The 19,996-nt window shown below is 45.0% G+C and overlaps 1 protein-coding gene across 1 annotated transcript in view; it reads right to left on the reverse strand.

Annotated features, from left to right (window-relative positions):
* The window catches only part of ENTPD3 (ectonucleoside triphosphate diphosphohydrolase 3), a 34,615-nt gene extending 16,146 nt beyond the window's left edge, over positions 1 to 18,469 (reverse strand). Inside the window, exons 1-4 of the mRNA XM_059387937.1 lie at positions 18,394 to 18,469; positions 17,383 to 17,539; positions 14,927 to 15,054; positions 7,458 to 7,575 (exon numbers count right to left, since the gene is read on the reverse strand). Of these exons, the coding sequence (XP_059243920.1) occupies positions 7,458 to 7,575; positions 14,927 to 15,054; positions 17,383 to 17,422 (286 nt within the window). The 5' untranslated portion in view covers positions 17,423 to 17,539; positions 18,394 to 18,469. The remainder of the gene's footprint in view (positions 1 to 7,457; positions 7,576 to 14,926; positions 15,055 to 17,382; positions 17,540 to 18,393) is intronic.
* Between the last annotated feature and the right edge of the window lie 1,527 nt (positions 18,470 to 19,996).

Raw genomic sequence — 19,996 nt, forward strand, 5'->3', positions numbered from 1 at the left:
GAACTGAAAGTAGAGTTACGCAAGATTTCTTTTTTAAAGAATTATAACCACTGCCCATAAAAATTAAAAAGAATCCTTTAACAGAACCAAATTCTAGTGAAGGTGCACATTTTCTCCATATACCCCCCCCTAGATCCCCCCCACCTCTTTCTGTCCAACCAGTTTGTTTGAATTAGAGTCCAAATCAACTCCATCCATTGCAGTTGGTTGGTATGTTTCTTAATTCTCTCTTATCCAGGAGTTCCATCCTCCCTTTTTATTTTTCCCTTGAGATTAAAAGAAAAATTTCCTTGCAATTTCATTTGTCTTATGGAGTTTTCCACAGGCTAGAATTTGCTGACTACATCCCAATAGTTCATGTAACATGCTGTTGAGTTCTGGCTTTTCCTATAAATTGGTAATCAAATGCAGAGGCTCTGTCAGATTCAGGTTTGGACTTTTTCAGAAGCAGTAATTTATAGGGATTAGTGTGCACTTCCAGCCTGAGGCACACACATCTGGCTACTTCTCTTTGTGCTGTGAGCAGGCTTCAGAGATCATTGCTTGGACTCGTTAGCCCAGTAGGGTTTATGAAATGGTGATGTTTTACTTCCATCTTTCTTGCTTCACTTATTACCCAAATACTTTCCTAAGAGGAAAACTTCTTTCTGGTCAACTATTTGGTAACCCTACGGTACAGTTTGTACAGGAAAGGCAGGATAAGTGTTTGAATCTTTCTCCTTCATCAGCTTAAGAAATAGGGATTGCATGTCCCTTATCCTCCTAATTTATCCAATGAAGGATTTTGTTTGTTGTATATCTTTAGGAACATACGAATTTGAAGATATATTTGATGTGTTTCAATTCATTGCTGTTATTCTTATTAATGGTCCCATTGTTGGCCAGTGGAGTTCTCTTCAACATGAGCCCTGAGTCCTTTAGATATGGTCCCAGAAAACTTTGAGTCTCTGCTCTCTGATATTAGTTGTGTGATCTTATACACTTCTTGCCCCAGCTCAGGAATTAGCCATTTCTCCAAGGAGTCCTGGCTTTTTTTTTTTTTTTTTTTTTTTTAGTATGGTATTTAGTGTCTGAAATTTGGAAGCCTTTGCAAGACTTTCCAGAGGACAGACCAAGGAAAGACTTTGTTTAAGGACAAAATGCACCATGAATTCTTATTGGTACTTCTACTTTAAAACTACAGGTTTTTACTTACGTTGATCTTGACCTTCTTTCTCTGATGCTCAAAATCCTGCTTCCCAGCAACTCCAATTGAATAGCTCACTTGCTTTCTTTCACAACCCACGCACAACGATCTTAGTACGAAAATACCAGCACTACCACCAACTGTATGGTTATTGAAAAGAAACTTAAGATTTTTTTGAAGTTCTTTTTGTCTTTAGGGTATATCCTATTAGGCATTATGGACCCTATGTACAGCATCCATGAATAAAATTTTCTTGAAACACATATACGTGTACATGCTCATTTGTCTGCACATTGTATGTGGCTGCTTTTGCACTAATGTGACAGAGCTGAATGGTCTGACGGAGACCATATGGCCAACAGGTAACAAATACTTATCATCTAGCTCTTCACAGAAAAAGTTTGCTGTTCCTGGAGTTAGATGATTTATGGGCATCTCCAGCTTAATCTGTGCAAAACCAAATTCTTTAATCACTGCTATGCCCCCAACTGATCCACCTCCAGTGCTCGCCTCTCAGGAAGTGGTACCATCATGCATGCAGTTGCTCAGATCAGACCTGGTGCTCAGGCATCACCAACTTAGACGTCGCACATTGAATCTTTCATAAAACCGTGTTGGCTCTATTTTCAAAACAGCTCTCAAATCTGAGCACTTAGTCTCTCCTTCCCCAGAACTGTTCTAGATCAGAATTTCTCAATCTTGGTACCACTGACATTTGGGGCCACATAATTCTTTTTTGTGGGGCCATCCTGCGCATTGCACAATGTTTAGTCTTGGTCTCTATCACTAGATGCCAGCAGTACCACCAACCCCAGTAGTAACAATCAAAAATGTCCCCAGACATTGTTAAATGTTCCCTGGGAAGCCAAGTTGCCCAACACTGAAAAGCACAGTCTCAGTCAGACCACCATAATGCCATAAGTTTATGACATCATTATGTGCACTGTTCTAATAGCCCTGGTTTCCCTGCTTCTGATCACAGCTTGTGACTACATGTTCCACATCCAGAGTGCTCTATTAAAAGTGTAAGTCATATCCATGTTAGTTCCTTAACCAGAATCTCCTGATGACTTCCCAGGATACTCTGAAGAAAATGCATCTGAGTACAAGTCAAACCTCTCGCTGCTCTCAAGGCCCTCTCTGAGCTGGCCTTGACCATGGCGCTGGCCTCACCACTCACCTTTCCTCCTCATACTCTTTCTGCTCCAGTCACACTGGTCCCTTTGGCTTTCCTAGAAAATGCTGAGCAGCTTCCTTCCCCAACCTTTCTGTTCGCCAAGCCCCCTGCTTGGCACGTTCTTCCTTCAAAAACGTGTATGACTTGGGGCGCCTGGGTGGCTCAGTGGGTTAAGCCACTGCCTTCGGCTCAGGTCATGATTTGAGGGTCCTGGGATCGAGTCCCGCATCGGGCTCTCTGCTCGGCAGGGAGCCTGCTTCCCTCTCTCTCTCTCTCTCTGCCTCCCTATCCATCTACTTGTGATTTCTCTCTGTCAAATAAATAAATAAAATCTTAAAAAAAAAAAAGTGTATGACTCACACTCTCACTTTTGCCTCTGCTTAACTATCCCCTCCCAACAGAGCATGATCATTCTCTGTCTACCTACCTCACCTGATTTCTCTTCATAGCACTTCTCCCTGACATGTTATATATGCTTTTATGATCTATCTCCTTGATTCGAATGTGAGTTCCGCAATAGTAGTGACTTCATATATTTCACTTTAGAATCCCCAGTGTCGAGAACAGTTGCCAGCAAACAGTTGATACTCAATACATATTTATTGAATAAATGAATAAATGAATCAGTCAGTCAATGAGATTTTCAAACCAGCGTGCACGTCTATACTAAGGGGATCATGTAGTCTGATCTGATCTGCCAGAGCAGTCTCTGGAAAGGGACTGGTTGGGGGCCTTGCTGGAATGTCAAAACTTGGGATATCTGAGCATGTCACCTGAAACCTATTTGCATAAGGTCCCATAAGCTTCTTTAGAAGAGACAAAATTGGGGTAATAGGCTCACAGGATCCTAGGATTCACATCCCCAAGAAGGGAGGGTTGAAATCACTCTTTCAATGTGGAGAAAGGGCTGACAGATGACTAAAACTTACTCGAGGTGGGACAGAAGCAGAAGATAGGTACCCAAGCAAAGGATGCTTTCAACACCATAGTGGTCTGGACCCCAGTGAAACTCTACAAGGTATTTCAATGGAGGAGATGGTTACATTTAAGCTCTAGTGGAGTTAAAGATCTTTAACCACCAGTGTTTGAAGGGAACACATGAAAGTTTTGTGGGAGGAGGCAGCAGCAGCCTTGAGCACCACACACCATCTAAGAGATGAGAGGCATGGAGAGGCCCATTGCCCTCCAGGGAATGGCTTTACAACATGCAGCTTTGGACACCAGCCTGGGGACTGGCACCCAAGGCAGCACTCAGCAACTCAGGAAAACAGCATAACTGAGGACTGATGATACACACCAAGGCCCCTCCACCCCCATCAAGAAAGAAATTTCCAAGAGCCTGGGTATCTGGGAAAGACTACTGGGCAAGCAAGCATTCATCACCCCCTCAGACTAGCCAAGGCAGGGGAATCCTGGGAAATTTGCAACTGGGAAACCAGAAACCCAAATTATCCCTGGAGAAGCCACGTGTCTTCAAGGGGACAACACTTGCCAAACTTTAACTCTGTATTTTGAGCTTTAGTTTGTGGTCTTCTGGTCATCTGAATATATATATGGATCCCTGAGGCTACTGCAATCAAAGGGAAGACCCATTTCTGGATACGGTGTGGGCTCCATGACCCTGCCCTCCCCTAAATCACATCCAGGGTGGCCAAGGGCCCCCTCCCCTGACAGACTGCCTGTGTCCTTCAATGAAGGTCACATCTCACCCTAACCAGGACTGACTTGGCTGAACTGTTCTCTGGGTCTAAAGAAAGATCTGGGACAGACTAACTTCTTGGCAAGAATATCCACCAGGAGCTCTAAAGTATGCTGCCCCTTGAATAATAATAGCTAACACCTAATTGAGTGCTTACTGTATGCCACACATTTGCCACCTGCTTTATGTATATTATGTCACTGATTCTTCAAGTGATTCCTATGGGATGGTGTTACTATTCATTATGCTTATTTTATAGATGAAGTGGTCAAGACACAGAGAGGTTAGAAACATCCCCAGAGCTCACACAGGAGGGGTGATGTGAGGTATTAATTATTATCCTTTCTTGAAGTGGCTGGTTTCACCTTTCTAAATGAGTATCCTGCTGCCTTCTTTCATGACTGAAGGTAAGGAAATGACTCAGAAGTTAGGACAACAGAGATGGAATCTCTCACTGAGCTTTGGGCAAGACCTGTGTCTTGTGGATAACAATGCAAACAGTATTCAGAAGACATCTAAGTCCCCTGTGGTGTGGAGCCCGGAGAGACACCAAGCAGATGCCCTTTCCAATAAAGACTAGTGTCTCAGCTGTCATCTCCTGCATGGTTTGCCTCAGCTGCAGAGAGCTGCCTTGCTCAATGTCTCACTCTTCCCAGAATGGCAATATCCAACAATTGATGGCAACAGGGGTATCACAGTCTAGCTAATTCAGGCCATGCAGGAGAACACCGATCAGCTGAAGCTTGGTCATGCCCCTGTGGCTGTTTGACATCTCTTTCTGACCAATCCTCCTTCTTTGTCCTTTCTTCCAAAGGTGTGGATCTCTAATAACTATCTTGCGTCCTAAACTCTAGCTCAAAACCAGCTTCTTGACAACCTAACCTGGACACCTATGTACCAGGGTAGGGTGAGCTCCTAGCTGCCCTCCAGGGAAGGGCAGATATCAGAACTCACTCTGTTATTCAAAGAAGTCTGTTAGTCTCCCTACAGGAAAGGCTAATTCTGCACTCCAGCTTTTTCAATGCCACTTGGGCAGCTTATTGAGGTAAATGAAAGAAGCTGTTTGGGGCTGGGGAGACCAGTCCGGAGTCTCTAACCTCTTGTCCTATGGGCCAAGGGTATGCCTGTTAACAGATTCAGGATGCACTAGTCAGGAAGCTCTACACCAAGTTAGAGATCATGATGCTCTAAAGAGGGTGGCTTTTTTTTTTCTTTCATAAACCTATAATGTATTATTAGCCCCAGGGGTACAGGTCTGTGAATTACCAGGTTTACACACTTCACAGCACTCACCATAGCACATACCCTCCCCAATGTCCATAATCCCACCCCCCTCTCCCTCCCCCCCCAGCCACTCTCAGTTTGTTTTGTGAGATTAAGAGTTACTTATGGTTTGTCTCCCTCCCGATCCCATCTTGTTTCATTTATTCTTTTCCTACCCTCCAAACCGCCACGTTGCATCTCCACCTCCTCGTATCAGGGAGATCATATGATAGTTATCTTTCTCTGATTGACTTATTTCGCTAAGCATAATGTAAGAGTGTGGCTTTAAAAAAAAGTACACACATACACACAATCACTAACTGGGGTTTGTTATGAGTACTAAAGATTTCATTATAAAAGGCAAAATTATAAACCTTTGATTGAAGAATATCTTTATGACCTCAGGCTAAGAAAGATATCTTAAATACAAAAGAGCAAATCATAAAGACTGATAACTATTCCTACATAAAAAGTAAACTGTTCACCAAAGGACGCAATGAAGAGACTTAGAAAGATGAATCATGAGCTGTAAGGGGATAGGATGACAACATAAAAATACCAACAAAGCACTCAGATTTACTGTATTTATAAACAACTCCAATGAGTCGATGAGAAAAAAAAAATCAAGCATTTAGAAGAAAAGTGAGCAAAAGACATGAACGGGCACTTCACAAAAAAAGAAACAGCCATAAGTATACGAAATACAAATATAAAACATGTAAATACATTTATAATTTGTAATTTTATAAATAAATAAAATATAAATATACTCAACCTTATTTATAACCATCCTTTCCATTACCATGGATATACAAACGTACCACATGGAAAAATGAATGAGCTTCAGCTACTCCTGTCAATGTAGATGAATCTTAAACACCCAATGTTAGTGAACAAAGCAAATAACATAAGAATAAATGTTTGATTCCATTTATATAAATACGTGTTTGATTCCATTTTCAAGAACAGGAAAAACTAGGGAGAGACTGGTTGGGTTATGGACATGGGGAAGGTATGTGCTATGGTGAGTGCTGTGAAATGCATAAGCCTGATGATTCATAGACCTGTACCCCTGGGGCAAACGATACATTATATGTTAATAAAAATAATTTTTAAAAAAAGAACAAGAAAAACTAAATGCCTAAGGACAAAACTAGAAAGAAAAACAAGAGAACAGTGAATATAAAATTCAGGCTATGTTGTGGAGATGCCGAGAATGTTGTTTTAGGGGTTGGCATCTCACAGGCCAAATCTGGTTCATTATCTTTTTTTTTTTTTTTAATACAGCCTGTGAGCTAAGATAGTTTTTACATTTTTAAATAACAAGGAAAAATTAAAACAATATTTTGTGACCTTTGAGAACTATATGAACTTCAAAATTTCAGGGTCCATAGATCAAGCTGTACTGGAATAGAACCAAACCCGTGTTTATGTATTGTCCATCCTTGTTCATCTCTTTCTACCACACCACTCCCAATATACACAGCCAATGAGAACACAATTTCCCTACTGGAATATAATTTTCCACAACTTGCTCATCTTTCTGCTTATCTTATGAGCAGAGACCTTGACTGCCTTTGTTCTGGATTATATATTCTCAAGGATGTTTGCATAATAAGCAGACTCAGAAGATAGAGACAGTGTTCTTCCCCAGATCAAAAGGCAGGTATTATAAATGTTTCAGGTTCCCTAATCTCGGGGTTTGTCTTCTGTAATACGACTCACTGTGTGAGCAAATACGGTCTGGCCCTCTCTACACCATCTTGTGCAAAGTGAGGCTTAGAGAACCAGCTCAAGAAAATGTTGTTATTGTGAGCAATAAGTCATCCTTGGTTCTGACCCTGGAGACATGTCTTCCACCAGCCTTCATTCTTGCAAGTGTGGCAGGGTAAAATCTCACACCATGCATGTTTCAGACATGAGAAAACTGAAGCCCAGGAAGGGAAGTGAGTGGCCCAAGGTCACTGAATGGGTGACGCACTAGCGCAGGATTGTTTATGTTCCTGATGCCCAGTCCCGTGCTCGTTCTCTGCCTTTGGGCAGCTTCTTGGGATCCCTCCAGGCTTCTTTGAAGGCCCTTGGGACTCTCCCTTGCTTCTCTATGGGACTCCTGCACACACTCTGGGCCTTACCTTTGACACTACACTTGAAGGTTTGACTGACCACTCCAGTATTATTCTCCTTCTCCGCTGGCCACTGATATACGTAGACGGTGGTTCTGGAGGACCCGGCATCGAGCACGACTCCATACTGAACAAAAGGGGAAAGGGAGAGTCAGAAATGGGCTGGGCTTCTCTGAGGACTCATTTCCAATGGGTCACTGAGAACCCCGAATTCTCTCATGAGCTTACTCCACACCACACCATTTAGGTAGGGGCTGACCAAGGGGAAAAAATTATTTGCTCCAAACCAACTTCGTCTCCTTGGACTGTGGGGGAAAGGGATGGGATGAGGTGGTCAGGTGTTCTGGGGCCTGGTTCTCAGCTTTGGCCACACCTTAGAATCACTTGGGAAGTTTCTGAAGCCCCCAGTTCCGAGATCTATCCCAGGCCCATTAAATCAGACTCTCGGAGTGGACAAAGGCATCGGCAGTGTCTAAAGCTCTCGTGGTGACCCAGTATGAAGCCAAGGTTAAAATCAGCACTCCAAGGATCCTGCCCATCCCCAGTTTCTTCCTTACCCAGACCTCTGAGGTAGGGAACAGAAGCCACCTGGGTCTCAGGAGGGAAATGAATAGTCAGTCACCTGCTGCCCAAATAAACACAGGAAGTTCTCACAAGGGAGAGACACATTAATACCTGTATTAACCTTCATAAGGAAAGTGTTCATAATTAAGGAGAAAAACCCCACAATACAAACTAATGTTGACATACTGTCCCACTTTGGTAACATGGTACATGAACAGACAGGAGGGTGTTGCCAGGGCTAGCTGTGCTGGGGATTGCTGGCTAGGAGCCCTGGACCACCTCCCCAGCTAGAGAGAAGCACCAGGGAGTGTCCCCTGAGGGTCTTTTCAGACCAGGCCCTGGACCAAGCCTGAGCAGGAAAGAGCACGAGTTAGCAGCCTATGGGGACTAGAATGAGTAATGCTGACTGAGGTCTGTGAGTGCTTGGACCTGGAGTCAGCTCAGGACAGCAGAGACTTCTGGGTCACAGCAATTCCCCAATTCCACCACTGTTGGGTTAGGCTGCTCCTTTCAGTGAGGAAGATGAATTTGGGTTCTGGAGGCAGGGTGACTCAGGTGGATGCTTGCTTTACGTCCCTGGGTAGGAGGCCTAAGCTCTGTGGGTTTTCTTATCTTCCAACAACTCAACCTTGAGAAGTCCACAGGAGACCAAACATCTGATACTTAATGTTTGCTCAATAAATACAGGCTATATAGAAAGATCAATAAAGCAAAATAAATAAAATTACAAAGCAAGGAAAAGAGGAAAGAAAAGAAAATAACACCCTTCAAATTCAAATCCCACCAATGTTCTAACATCTTACTATGTATCTTTTCTACTGGTCTTCTGTGTCTATAGCTACGCATGTGAATATGTGGCTAGACATATGTTTTCAATTCCATACAGGAGTGCTCTCTTCGACAGCACATATACTAAAATCAATTCGATAAAGGATTACACTGTACATAGTCTTTTCCAATGCTCTTTTCTTACTCAATAAGCTTATCATGCACATCTCTCCCTGCCAGTAAAAATACTGATATCATTTTCACCAATTCCCTGATTCTAGACATCTGGGAGGGTTCCACTTCCCACTATTTTTTTTTTTAAAGATTTTATTTATTTATTTATTTGACAGAGAGAGAGATCACAAGTAGGCAGAGAGGCAGGCAGAGAGAGAGAGAGGAGGAAGCAGGCTTCCTGCTGAGCAGAGATCCCGATGCGGGACTCGATCCCAGCACCCTGAGATCATGACCTGAGCCGAAGGCAGCGACTTAACCCACTGAGCCACCCAGGCGCCCCTCCACTTCCCACTATTAACAAGCGCTTGTTTCATCTGAAATGGGACCAAATAAAAACATGTTGCTCCAGCTCCTCAATCACAGCTTCCCCATTATATTGACACGGAACATCCTGTGTCCATTGGTATTTGAACTTGGACAGCCTCCTAATCTCAGCCTTCAATCTGATGAACGCTGACAGGGATCTTGACACGATACCCCCTGCAAACAAGGGAGGTATTGTTCACAGCCTGCTCTGGGCAGAAACTCACCAAGGAGATTAGCGCACAGGTGGAGCCGAAGGAAACCAGGCACTCAAGAGGTCTGCCACCCAACCAGTCCACTTTCTCCCCTCCCACCTGCTGCTGACCCCTCAGCGCCCCTCCCCCGAACCCTCCACACCTGGTGCTGACTAGAGGAGGGAGTACATGACGAGAGCAACCACTCCACAGGTTCCCCACCCTTCCCATATCTTCTGGAACCAAACACTTCACAAACTGTGTGTTTTCCCTGTGAAGGGAACTTGGGGCTGCTGGGCCAAGATCAGAAAGGAGGAAGAAGGGCCACTCTCATTCCAATCCTCATCCCAGCTGGGATCCAGTTGTTATCATGGTGGGAGCAGCCAGAGACATTTCACAATGAGCCTGGAGAAATGGCTGCCCCTTGGGCACCTGCCAATGCACTGACAGGGACAAGCCCTGAGCCCAGCACTACTTCTGAGTAGCCACCATCATCCCCTGACATTTTCAAAAATGGGAAAATTGGTTTTAGCCAGTTTTCAGAGCACATTTGCCTAGATCAGTGACACTCAATGTGGTTCAGTGGAGGGCACGAGGTGGGGACTAATTTTCATTCAGTTCAGCTAGATGGAAAGCAGTAAGTTACCCTCTGTTTAATGCAGTGTCAGGAAAAAAATATGGCTAGAATGTGGAACTGAAGACGTACTCAGTGGGTTAACCAAAAGGAAACAGCCTTCCATATGAACTGCACGATCCAAAACTTAAGGACCACGTGAGCTTCTAACAAAACAAAAGCAAGGATCATAAGATCAGCTTCTTAGATTTACCACCATCACCATCATCATCATCATCACTACTAGCATAATAATAGGAATAGTAGTAGTAAACAATTGCTGAGTACTTATAATACGTCAGGCACTGCACAAAGTGCTTTAGTACTGCATTCAGAAGGCAGGTGTTGTCATCATTCCCACCTGACAGATGGGGAAACAGGCTCACAGAGGTAAATAATTGCCCACAGTCCCAAGCCCGAGTCTAACTGAACATCAGTCCTGTTCACAGAGCCGCCATGCTTTCACTGAGTTCCAAGGAAACCAGGTCTACCAGGGTTGACTGTTTCATAATAAGGTGTGCATTCGTGGATCTTTTGTTCAGACATAAAGTCCCTCAAAAGCAAACTCGCAGTTGAATAGTGTGCAGATCTGGCTGGAGAGGAGGTGGACCAAGGTGATGAAGGAGTTGCATCTTTCTGGAAAGGAGGAAACCAATTATCTAACTCTCACTCTCCAAAGGGTAAACCAGGGAGGGCCGCAAGTCACCAGAGCTCCAGGCTGATGACTGAGAAACAATAAGGGTTAGAAGGGAATGGTTTTAGCAAGCTTGGTCCTGTGGCTGTGCTTTGGAGAGTAACGGCCAAGCATGGGACAGTGACCCAACATGGGGATCTAATGTGACCTGAGAGGGACTATGTAGGCCCCTCTTCAATAATGATGTCATGTGGCTATAAGGGGCAATGGCAATGGGATACCGGTCATATTGGACTGGGAAGCCGTAGGACTTCTAGACAGTTGTGGTTGGGGTTTGGGAGGACAAGGTCTCAAAAGGACAATAAGAGACTTAATGATAATAAAGCCAGTGGGGGCCTGAGTGAAAAAGAAAAATCATGCCATCATGTTTATTCTTCAGGCTGGTAGGTCAGGTCAGACCAGTAACAATGAAAATGGAACTGGGGACACTTCGATCCTTGACTAAGTTTTAATAGTTCTGCTGTTCAACTCAAATGAACCAAGGTTAGGTAGGCCAAGGTTGGATTTAAGAGCCAATTATCATGGTTAGGATCTTAAGGAGCAGTCTAGGGACCCTCAGATAGGCAATTGTGGAGCTGTCCCCTCATAACCAACTGTCAGTGGCACACCAAGGCAAAACAAACTTCAAGGTATGGAAACATAAACAGAACAGTTTAAAAGCCCTTGTATTCACTCAGCTTCACTCCCACAACTCCCCTTCCCACCCTTAGCACACACTGCAAAACAAAAAAAAAAAAAAAAAAAAAAAGAGGCTTGTCCTCACTCTGAAATGAGCTACATGTGGAATGTTCTTTCAAGTGGCCATTCTGCTCTTGGTTCCACTGGCTCAGAACATCTGTCTTTTTTCTCACATTAAATCCACCCAATTAAGCAGAATGGGTCTTCTGAGCCAGTATTCCAATGCTCTACAACTTCCTTTCCCCTAGAACGATGACCAGGACCTGGCAGCAGGATTTGAGAAGTGTGTCCTCTGATCCTTCTAAACCCTTGCTTAAGGCCAACATTCTCTGCTCTGTTTTGTTTCTTGGGCACCACGTCTGCTATTTCCAGTCCATTTAATTGTAAGAAGCTGTCTGCCCTTTCTGTTCCTTTATTTTCTTATCTGAAAAATGAGGATAAAAATAATCTATCTATGTGGAATAGTCACTGAGGGTTCCCTGACCACATCCCTCAGGCCATGCACTTTCCACCTGCCTGAAGGCTTTCTCCGGGGACTTGAGCCCACCTGAGCATACAACAGCCAGAAACACTAAGGAGTGAATGTCTTCCAGGGCGTAGCCACTCAACCAATGACTAGCAGAAGTTAGTGTGTAAGTATGTCCTTGAGTGGGATACCCGTGAGGCAGTGGTTCTAGATGCCCTTTGGTAGAAGACAACCCTGCGATGGATTCTATACTGGCTCCCAGAGATTCCCTGCAGAACTGAGCCCTTGCTGCCTGCAGTGGTAACCTACTGGGTGGCAGACCCTCCACCAGCTGCCTTCCCACCCCCTACCTAGGCTTCCTAGGGTCATTTCCAAATGGCCTACTTTTACTCACATCTTTGACCAAGGGAACCCACCTGACCCAGGAGCATGAAACAGATGAGTTTTCCTCCTTCGGCTGTAGCCTCCTTACTGCGCTGGGGTCTACTTCTCTCTACTTAGTTTGCTCTTCTAGTGTTCTGTCAATTCCTCCATGTCCCTCCAGTATGAACAGAAGAGTTACCTCTTTCTTCTTGGAACAAGTGGAAGCCAGCGCTGGCAAATGCCCTAACTAGCCCATCCCTAACTTTTGTAGGGAAAATTTTATAAATGCAGGCTTTTACTCTCCCCCTCCCAACTTCCACCTGTCCTCATCCCTGGGCTCCAGGGATTGGGCTCCAGATCCACAGAATAAAGAGCCTCATGCACTTACACATTGTCTATAGAAAGTGTGACAGCTCAGACTCCACATCTCTGCTCTGTCTACATTTGCTGCAAAGAGCTGCTCTTTTGCAACCCCTCAGACCACTGGTGAGGACAGTCCTCTGGAGGAGACCCATAAAGACCCTGGCTTCTGGAGTCCCAGGCACCACAGGTTGTTCTAGAAGGGGAAGCATGGCTCTGGGTAGGCACATTCCCTTGTGCTCTGAAGATAACCCTAAAATACAACTAGAGCTGGTTCCTCTGAAATATGGGTTGTAAGAGTGATTACTGGGGTCTAAGAGGGCTATTTAGCTTGCCCCCATGTGGGGGATACCTCCATCTCTCAGTTCAGCAAAACTTCTGCATCTGCACCCATCTTCCCCACCTTCCCACCTGTGCAAAAGAGGACAAGTACTCCTGTCAGAGGTAGTACCTTCTTCTGGGTCCCCCATTCTGCACTTAGGATCAGGGAGAAGAGGGAGGGGAGTGAAGAAAACGAAGACAGGAACAGGAAGACAAGTTTTCATTTCCGGTCTGCCATCCACTGGTCAAACCTATGATTTCTCATTTGCAAGATGATGGTGACAATGCTTGCTTTGTCCCCCTGCTATAGCTATCACAAGAGTTACATGAGATAATTCAGGGGAAAGTGTTCCCTAAACTGAAACTGCAATTTACAAAGTGTAACGAAATGGTGTTACTTTCAGTTGCAATCCTGATTTTCCATAGTTAATACAAGAAGTCAGTGCCTGGAGCTTGGGGCAATGGCTTCTCTAGGCCTTGGCTCATGTCTTTGGACAACCAGATAATTTGTTTTTCCTCATCACTGGACAGTTGTAGAAGGTTTCTTTTTCCTTTTCTTTTTTCTTTGTGTTATTCATGGGGAGGGTGTTGACATTCTTAAATAAAATGTCCTATAAAAGAGCCAAATGCCATTATCTATGGGAGATTTACTTTAATCTTAAGAGCAGTCTCAGAATGGTATGTCAAACTTGCCCACAAAGCTGAGGCAATACTCATTTCCTTTTTATCTTTAAAAACTTTAAAAAACTTCTATTTCAAATATAGCCTTTGAACAGTCACTAAGAGCAGGAAGATATAGAAAGTACTCATGAGGTCAAGGGCAAAGGATAAATGAGATTCAAATAAGAGTTTAATTCCTTGGATCCTATGACCCTCTAGCTAAGAAGGGTTTTTACACTTTTAAAAAATCATAAGAAGACCAAAAGAAGAAGAAGAAGAAGAAGAAGAAGAAGAAGAAGAAGAAGAAGAAGAAGAAATGTGATCTAGACTATAAATGACCTTCAAAGCCTAAAATATGTACTATTTAGCTCTTTACAGAAAGTGTGCCAAACTCTACCAAAAGGATTCTCTTTCATTTGACAAGTCCCTCATGGGATTACCTCCCCTCACTCTAACAGCCAAGGGTGGGGTGACACACATGGTTTTCAGACCGTCAGACATCATCTGAAAGGCCATGTGGGGACTGACTTATCAAGAGCTAAGAGTAGCCTCTGAAACTGAGCACAAGATTCTCAGTAATTTTTTGAGGCGAAGAATTAGAGGGATCATGGGACACTTCTAGACTCAAGAGAGGTAGCACAAATACAGCCCAAGGAGACCTTTTCAAGTCTTTGATGTTTTGCTTATAAGGTTAGGCCAGAAGAGGAGTCTGGGTCTCCTGGTTTCCACTTATTTTTTTTTAATTTATTTATTTGACAGAGATCACAAGTCGGTGAGAGGCAGGCAGAGAGAGAGAAGCGGGCTCCCCGCAGAGCAAAGAGCCCGATGTGGGGCTTGATCCCAGGACCCTGGGATCATGACCTGAGCTGAAGGCAGCGGCTTAATCCACTGAGCCACCCAGGCGCCCCTCCTTGTTTCCACTTATGATCAGGGTTGTGCGTTCTTGGAGGAATGCACAAGTTGGTAGATCTTTGGTAGTCATCTGCAACTCTTGGCTACAAAATTTAGCTTTGGTTCCACAGTCAGAAGTCAAAATAAGGCCACATAGTTCTCAGAGAAGTTGTCACCATTAACATTTTCTAGTGTCAAACATCACAAAACCAGTATGTCCAAAGCTCCTCCCTCAGCTCTTGCACCAAAGACCCTTGGGTTCTCCCTTGGGTCTTCCTCCATGGCAGTTGGAGAAAGGGTTTTCTTCTAACTCATGACTTTAGAATAATTGATGTCATAGCCCATCCCTTCAGTGGCAATCCCACTTACCTTCAGTCCTGGAAGGAGGACCTCTTTGTGGTGAAACTGGATGACTGTGATGGCCACAAGCACCACAACACTCAAAAGCAAGACCACCAAGGCAATGATGGCTGGGGTTCGGGAGAGAGCCTTGAAGCCTAAAATGGGAAGACCCAGCAGACACGTGAGCGGAAAGTAGGAATGAGGCATCAGCTTTCTTTGCAGAATCCATAGATTGGGTGCATAACTGTGTGCATATGTCACTTCCTGTGGCTTTAGTGAGACCTACACTTTTAAGGTAGAACAGGGATTGGGTTTCAATAACCATTTACCTTTTCTCCAAAAGAGTAGACTAAGACATCATTTGCAGAGAGGGTGTGCATAGTTTCGTTTCCTGGTATCTCCCCAGATGTATTAAGAATACTACTAGTTGTCCCTGAGATGATTTACAATAATATTTATTCTAATATAGACTTTAAAAAATGGGTTTTCTATTAAGCAGGTGATAAAATATTTCATTTAAAAATAATATCGGGTTGCCTGGGTGGCTCAGTCGGTTAAGCAACTGCCTTTGGCTCAGGTCATGATCCCAAGAGTCCTGGGATTGAGTCTCACATCAGGCTCCCTGCTCAGTAGGGAGCCTGCTTCTTCTTTTCCCTCTGGCTGCTGCTCTGCTTACTTGTGCCCTCTTTCTCGCTCTCTCTCTCTCTGTTAAATAAATAAATAATTTTATTAAAAAATATATATATCAGATAAAATAAATTATTGCTTTACGTCAGATATAACCAATGATTATAAAGTTCAGTACACAGTGATATACCGTCTTGCAAACAGTAACACATATGAATTTCTAAAAATACGTTTCCCAGAAAGAAGTCAACCTCAGTCACTTTTCCTATGTCTACAGGGAAGCCATAGGGTCTCACCGACATCTTCAAAGAACAGCTAGACCCTAAGACATGTGTTCAAAGGGGTCATATCATCTCTGGCATTTGTATTTTAATTGTAACATATAAACTGTACTATTTAAAAGCAAAATAATAATAATGAAACCTATGAATAATCTTCAACTAAATACAAAGCCTCTGAAGAAAGATGATTATATCTGAATTGTGTAAGGTATACAATTACTATAATGGACTATGTCTATGTATTAAAGTTAAACTAATATTGCTTAACTAGATGATTTTGAACAGATATTTACTGGGGTCTTAACAAAACAGTGTGAGCTAATGGAATTTTTATAAATAAAGTAGCAAATACATTTTCAGAAAAAAAAAATATTGTTCAATACTGAAATGACTTCATTCATGTGAAGTTCTGAAACAGGAAGGTGATAGAAATCAGAGCAGTGACCATCCTGGGTGTTGGTTGGGTATAGGGACTCACTGAGAAGGAATACAGGGGCACTTTCTGGAGTCACAGAAATGCTCTATATCTTCCTAGAATTATGGGGTATATGGGTGTGTGCATTTGTCAAAATTCATCAAACCTTTCAAAGTCCTTTAAGGAAAACCTGAAAATCCAAGTAAACTAGCTCCTTAGGTACAATTTCCTTTTACAAAAAAAGATTTGTCTAAGTTGCCCGTACCACCCTAAAATTATATCCTTTGGAAGACAAGAATGCCCAGTTCGGGGGCATGACTAAAGACCATCTGTCCAGGAGGTGCAGGAGAGGGTGTGCTTTGTAAGCAGTCTGCTGAGCACAGTTGTGTGTTTGGTCTCCCAAGTCCTCTGTGTTTCAGCACTTTTCAGGTAAATAGCTATGATTACCTTCAGCAAATCCTGGCCCCAGCAGAAAAGCCTATTGCAAAGCCAAACGGACTAGAGCAGGTCTCATTCGTTTAGGGAATGCAGTCCAGAACTGTGCTGTCATTAGGAGTGAACAAACACTATAATTACAAGCTGTCTACCTGAGAGTGGAGAGGCCAGACCCTTCTGGGCTTCCACATGAGCGACTGTAAAACGTGCTCCAGAGGCAGGCAGGTAGGGCAAGCTTGGCAGTATGTGTGGGTGCATGTGTGTGAGAATTCTGCACATGTGCCTCCAGCAGCAAGGGTAGGACGCTGGACCTGGGGTGGGGGTGCAGAGTGCGGAACCTGTAGACACTGTGCCAGCAACAACACTGGGATGGAAGAAGAGGAAAGATCTAAGGACTTTACAATGCATTACAAAAGCAACAATATTCTCAACCAAACCCCACACGCAGCTTGGTAAGGGAAACCACAAACAGCCAAATTAATGGATTAGGCAAACCGGAAAAACCATTTAAGCGAGACATGCATGTTAGTCCTTGTTTTGCGTAGCTTTGATCAAAAGCATTACTTCTACCTGAGGCATGCTGGTGGTGAAAGCTCAGTAAGTGACTGAGTCTCAAACCACAGACGTTAAACTCAATGGCAGGGGCCACGCATGAAGAACTGTGGGCTGAAGCCTGGGCTGTGACTTGAGAATACCACACCTGCTGCCTGCTTGGAGATACTAACCTGCTTGCTCACTGGGTTGGCGGGTCAGCACAGTGAACATCTTTCCTCCCAACCGTAGGCAAGAGAACACAGAATGACGGTGTGTCGTTGGCCCCTGACTTCAGTTCTGGAAACCAGCAGTGTTAAGCCCAGTTTGGGGGCAGGACTAAAAAAACATCTGTCCAGGGAGGAAGGGGAGTGATACATAGCAGTCTCCTGACCACAGCCACGTGGCTGCCTCCTGTTCCTCAGTTTTCAGGTAAAAAGCTAATGACTACCTTAAGCAAACTCTTGTCCCAGCCGGAAAGCCTGTCACGAAGCAAAACCTGCTTTCAAACCCACTTCACTTCTTCCAAATCAAAACCTCTTGGGGGACAGAGAAACAGAGCCCTTTGGATAAAAACCCAAAGCTGAGCTTAAATTCTAGTGTCACCTCCCCAGATGCAACGAGAAGAACAGGTTTGCTGAATTTTAAATAGAAAATTTTCCAAAAAAATAAGTCAATCATTTCTTTCAGATTTTTTCCACCTGTACACACCGACTGGGGCAGAAGGAATCTTCCACCTATTAGCAACATTCATAGGACTGAGGCAGGGCTTTTCTTCAAATCGCAGAAGCAACGGAGATTTTTGTGGGTGTTGGCACCCGCGAGCCTAGAGTCGCCCCTGAAAAACCTAGGAGGGATATTTTTAGCTGCTGTTTGGAAACAATTGCAAAGGGATGTCGGGCCCCCGGGATCCAGCGCCCCAGGATCTGGGAGGCCCCGCTGTGGAACTGTGTCTCCACACAGCCAGGAGAGCTAAGCGCCAACCCATCTCCGGAGTCGCAGATGTGTTCGGTGGGGACGCGTCCACCTCTCCGGGCTTGGCAGGGACTACCTCCCTGCCTCCCAGGATTGGGGCGCGCACCCTTCGGTCCCTCCCTCCAGTCCTCTCTGAAATCCGATCTGTTTTCCTGCCTTTCTAGCTCCCAGCCCCACGAAGCTTTCCGATCCTTCCTCAGCGGCTTGGGCGCGGGGTCCCCGGTGCTCACCTGTGCGCAGACGGTGGCAGCAGGGCAAGCTGGGCTGTCGCAGTGGCAGCGAGCGGCCAACGCTCCGGAGGCTCTGCGGAGGCAGGGGAAGCAGGGCGGCCCCGGGGCGTGGCGGGGGCGGAGCAGTCGGGCCGAGGACCGCCCCCGCGGCCGGGTCAAGGCCCAGCACCTTTGCTTCATCTTATCCGTTCTGGTCCTCTGCACCACCATGCCGCCTGGACCTACCCGGGGAAGGCCGGGAGGGTGTCCACTGCGTGTCCATCAAACATCGATGTCAAGGCCAAGGACCCTTTGATCTCTCTTTTGGTTTCCTCCATCCTCACCTCAAGACTACTTGGGGCAGGAGGCAGGGCAGAGTGTAGAAACCCGGCACTGCTTGTATGTGCACAGGTGGGCCCTGTGCCCCATCTTTCCGTGGAGTGGAGGCTGGTAACCACCTGTAATGTTGGGCGTGAGGCTAGCAGGCACACTGGTCCCTGAATCACCTGGGCCGGGAGAGCAAAGTAATACAGAGACGTTCCTTGTCATGTATTTCAGACTGCCTTGGCCATGCCCAGGGATCTGCTCACTGTTTACTCAGCAATACCCTCCCCCAACCCCATTTTATATGGGTATAAAGACAAGATTCAAGGCTAAGATTCAAGACAAGCTAATCCTGGAAGAGGACGGAAATGCAGCGACTCAAGTGCCCCAGGGGTCTTGCTTTTAATGCATCAGCAGGCCCTTTGGGACTCTTGGAAAGATCTACCAAGAGGCCTAAGTAGAGATCTGTTGGAGGACCCCGCCCCGTGGGTGGTCCTGAATAGCTGGAAGGAAGAGCTAAGGTCTGGGCTATGTCCTGGGTCTGCCTGTTCCCCTGGAGACCTAGAGGCTGTAAGCCACTAGTTTCCTCTCCTGTGCAGATGGGACCGAACCCACTGACAGTTGCTGGGGGGGGGGGGGTCTTCAGAGAAGAATGCCCCCGAGTTAAGGGTGTGTATGTGTGTGTGTGTGTGTGTGTGTGTGTGTGTGTAGGAGCACTAGTCACTCACCGTGAGTTGTTTGAAATGGACCGTTGCTGGGAGATTTCTACAGGGTCTGCGATGGGGATGTGGGGCAGTCAGTGAATACTTGCTGAATTTACAAGACTTACTTTCTTTGAAAGCTCTGGGCAACAAAAGGTAAGGCATCTGACCAAAAGCTGAGGGATTTCTGCTCCCCAGTGGCCATAGACCCACGAAAAGCTGCTGATACTCTACCTACACCAGAGTCAGTCACTTTGGTTCTAAGAAGTGAATGGCTGACCTTAACACCCTCAGTGATTCCCCAGGAGCTGGTAGAAGGTTCCTGGGCCTAAGGGGCCTTCAAATACAGTTGGTGGTAATTCTAAAAATAACCCAAATCAGTCCTTGTTGCCAGCTTTCACACACATGCTTCCCCATCAACCATCCACACATGGGAGCAAACATACATTATCTATCTATCTATCTATCTATCTATGCAAACCTTTGGGGGTTTTCCTGATTATAAAATAATACAAATGTGGGGCACCTGGATGGCTCAGTCAGTTAAGCATCTGCCTTTGGCTTGGGTTATGATCCTGGGGTCCTGAGATTGAGCTCCA

This window comes from Mustela nigripes, chromosome 2 (assembly GCF_022355385.1).
Source record: "Mustela nigripes isolate SB6536 chromosome 2, MUSNIG.SB6536, whole genome shotgun sequence".
NCBI lineage: Eukaryota > Metazoa > Chordata > Mammalia > Carnivora > Mustelidae > Mustela > Mustela nigripes.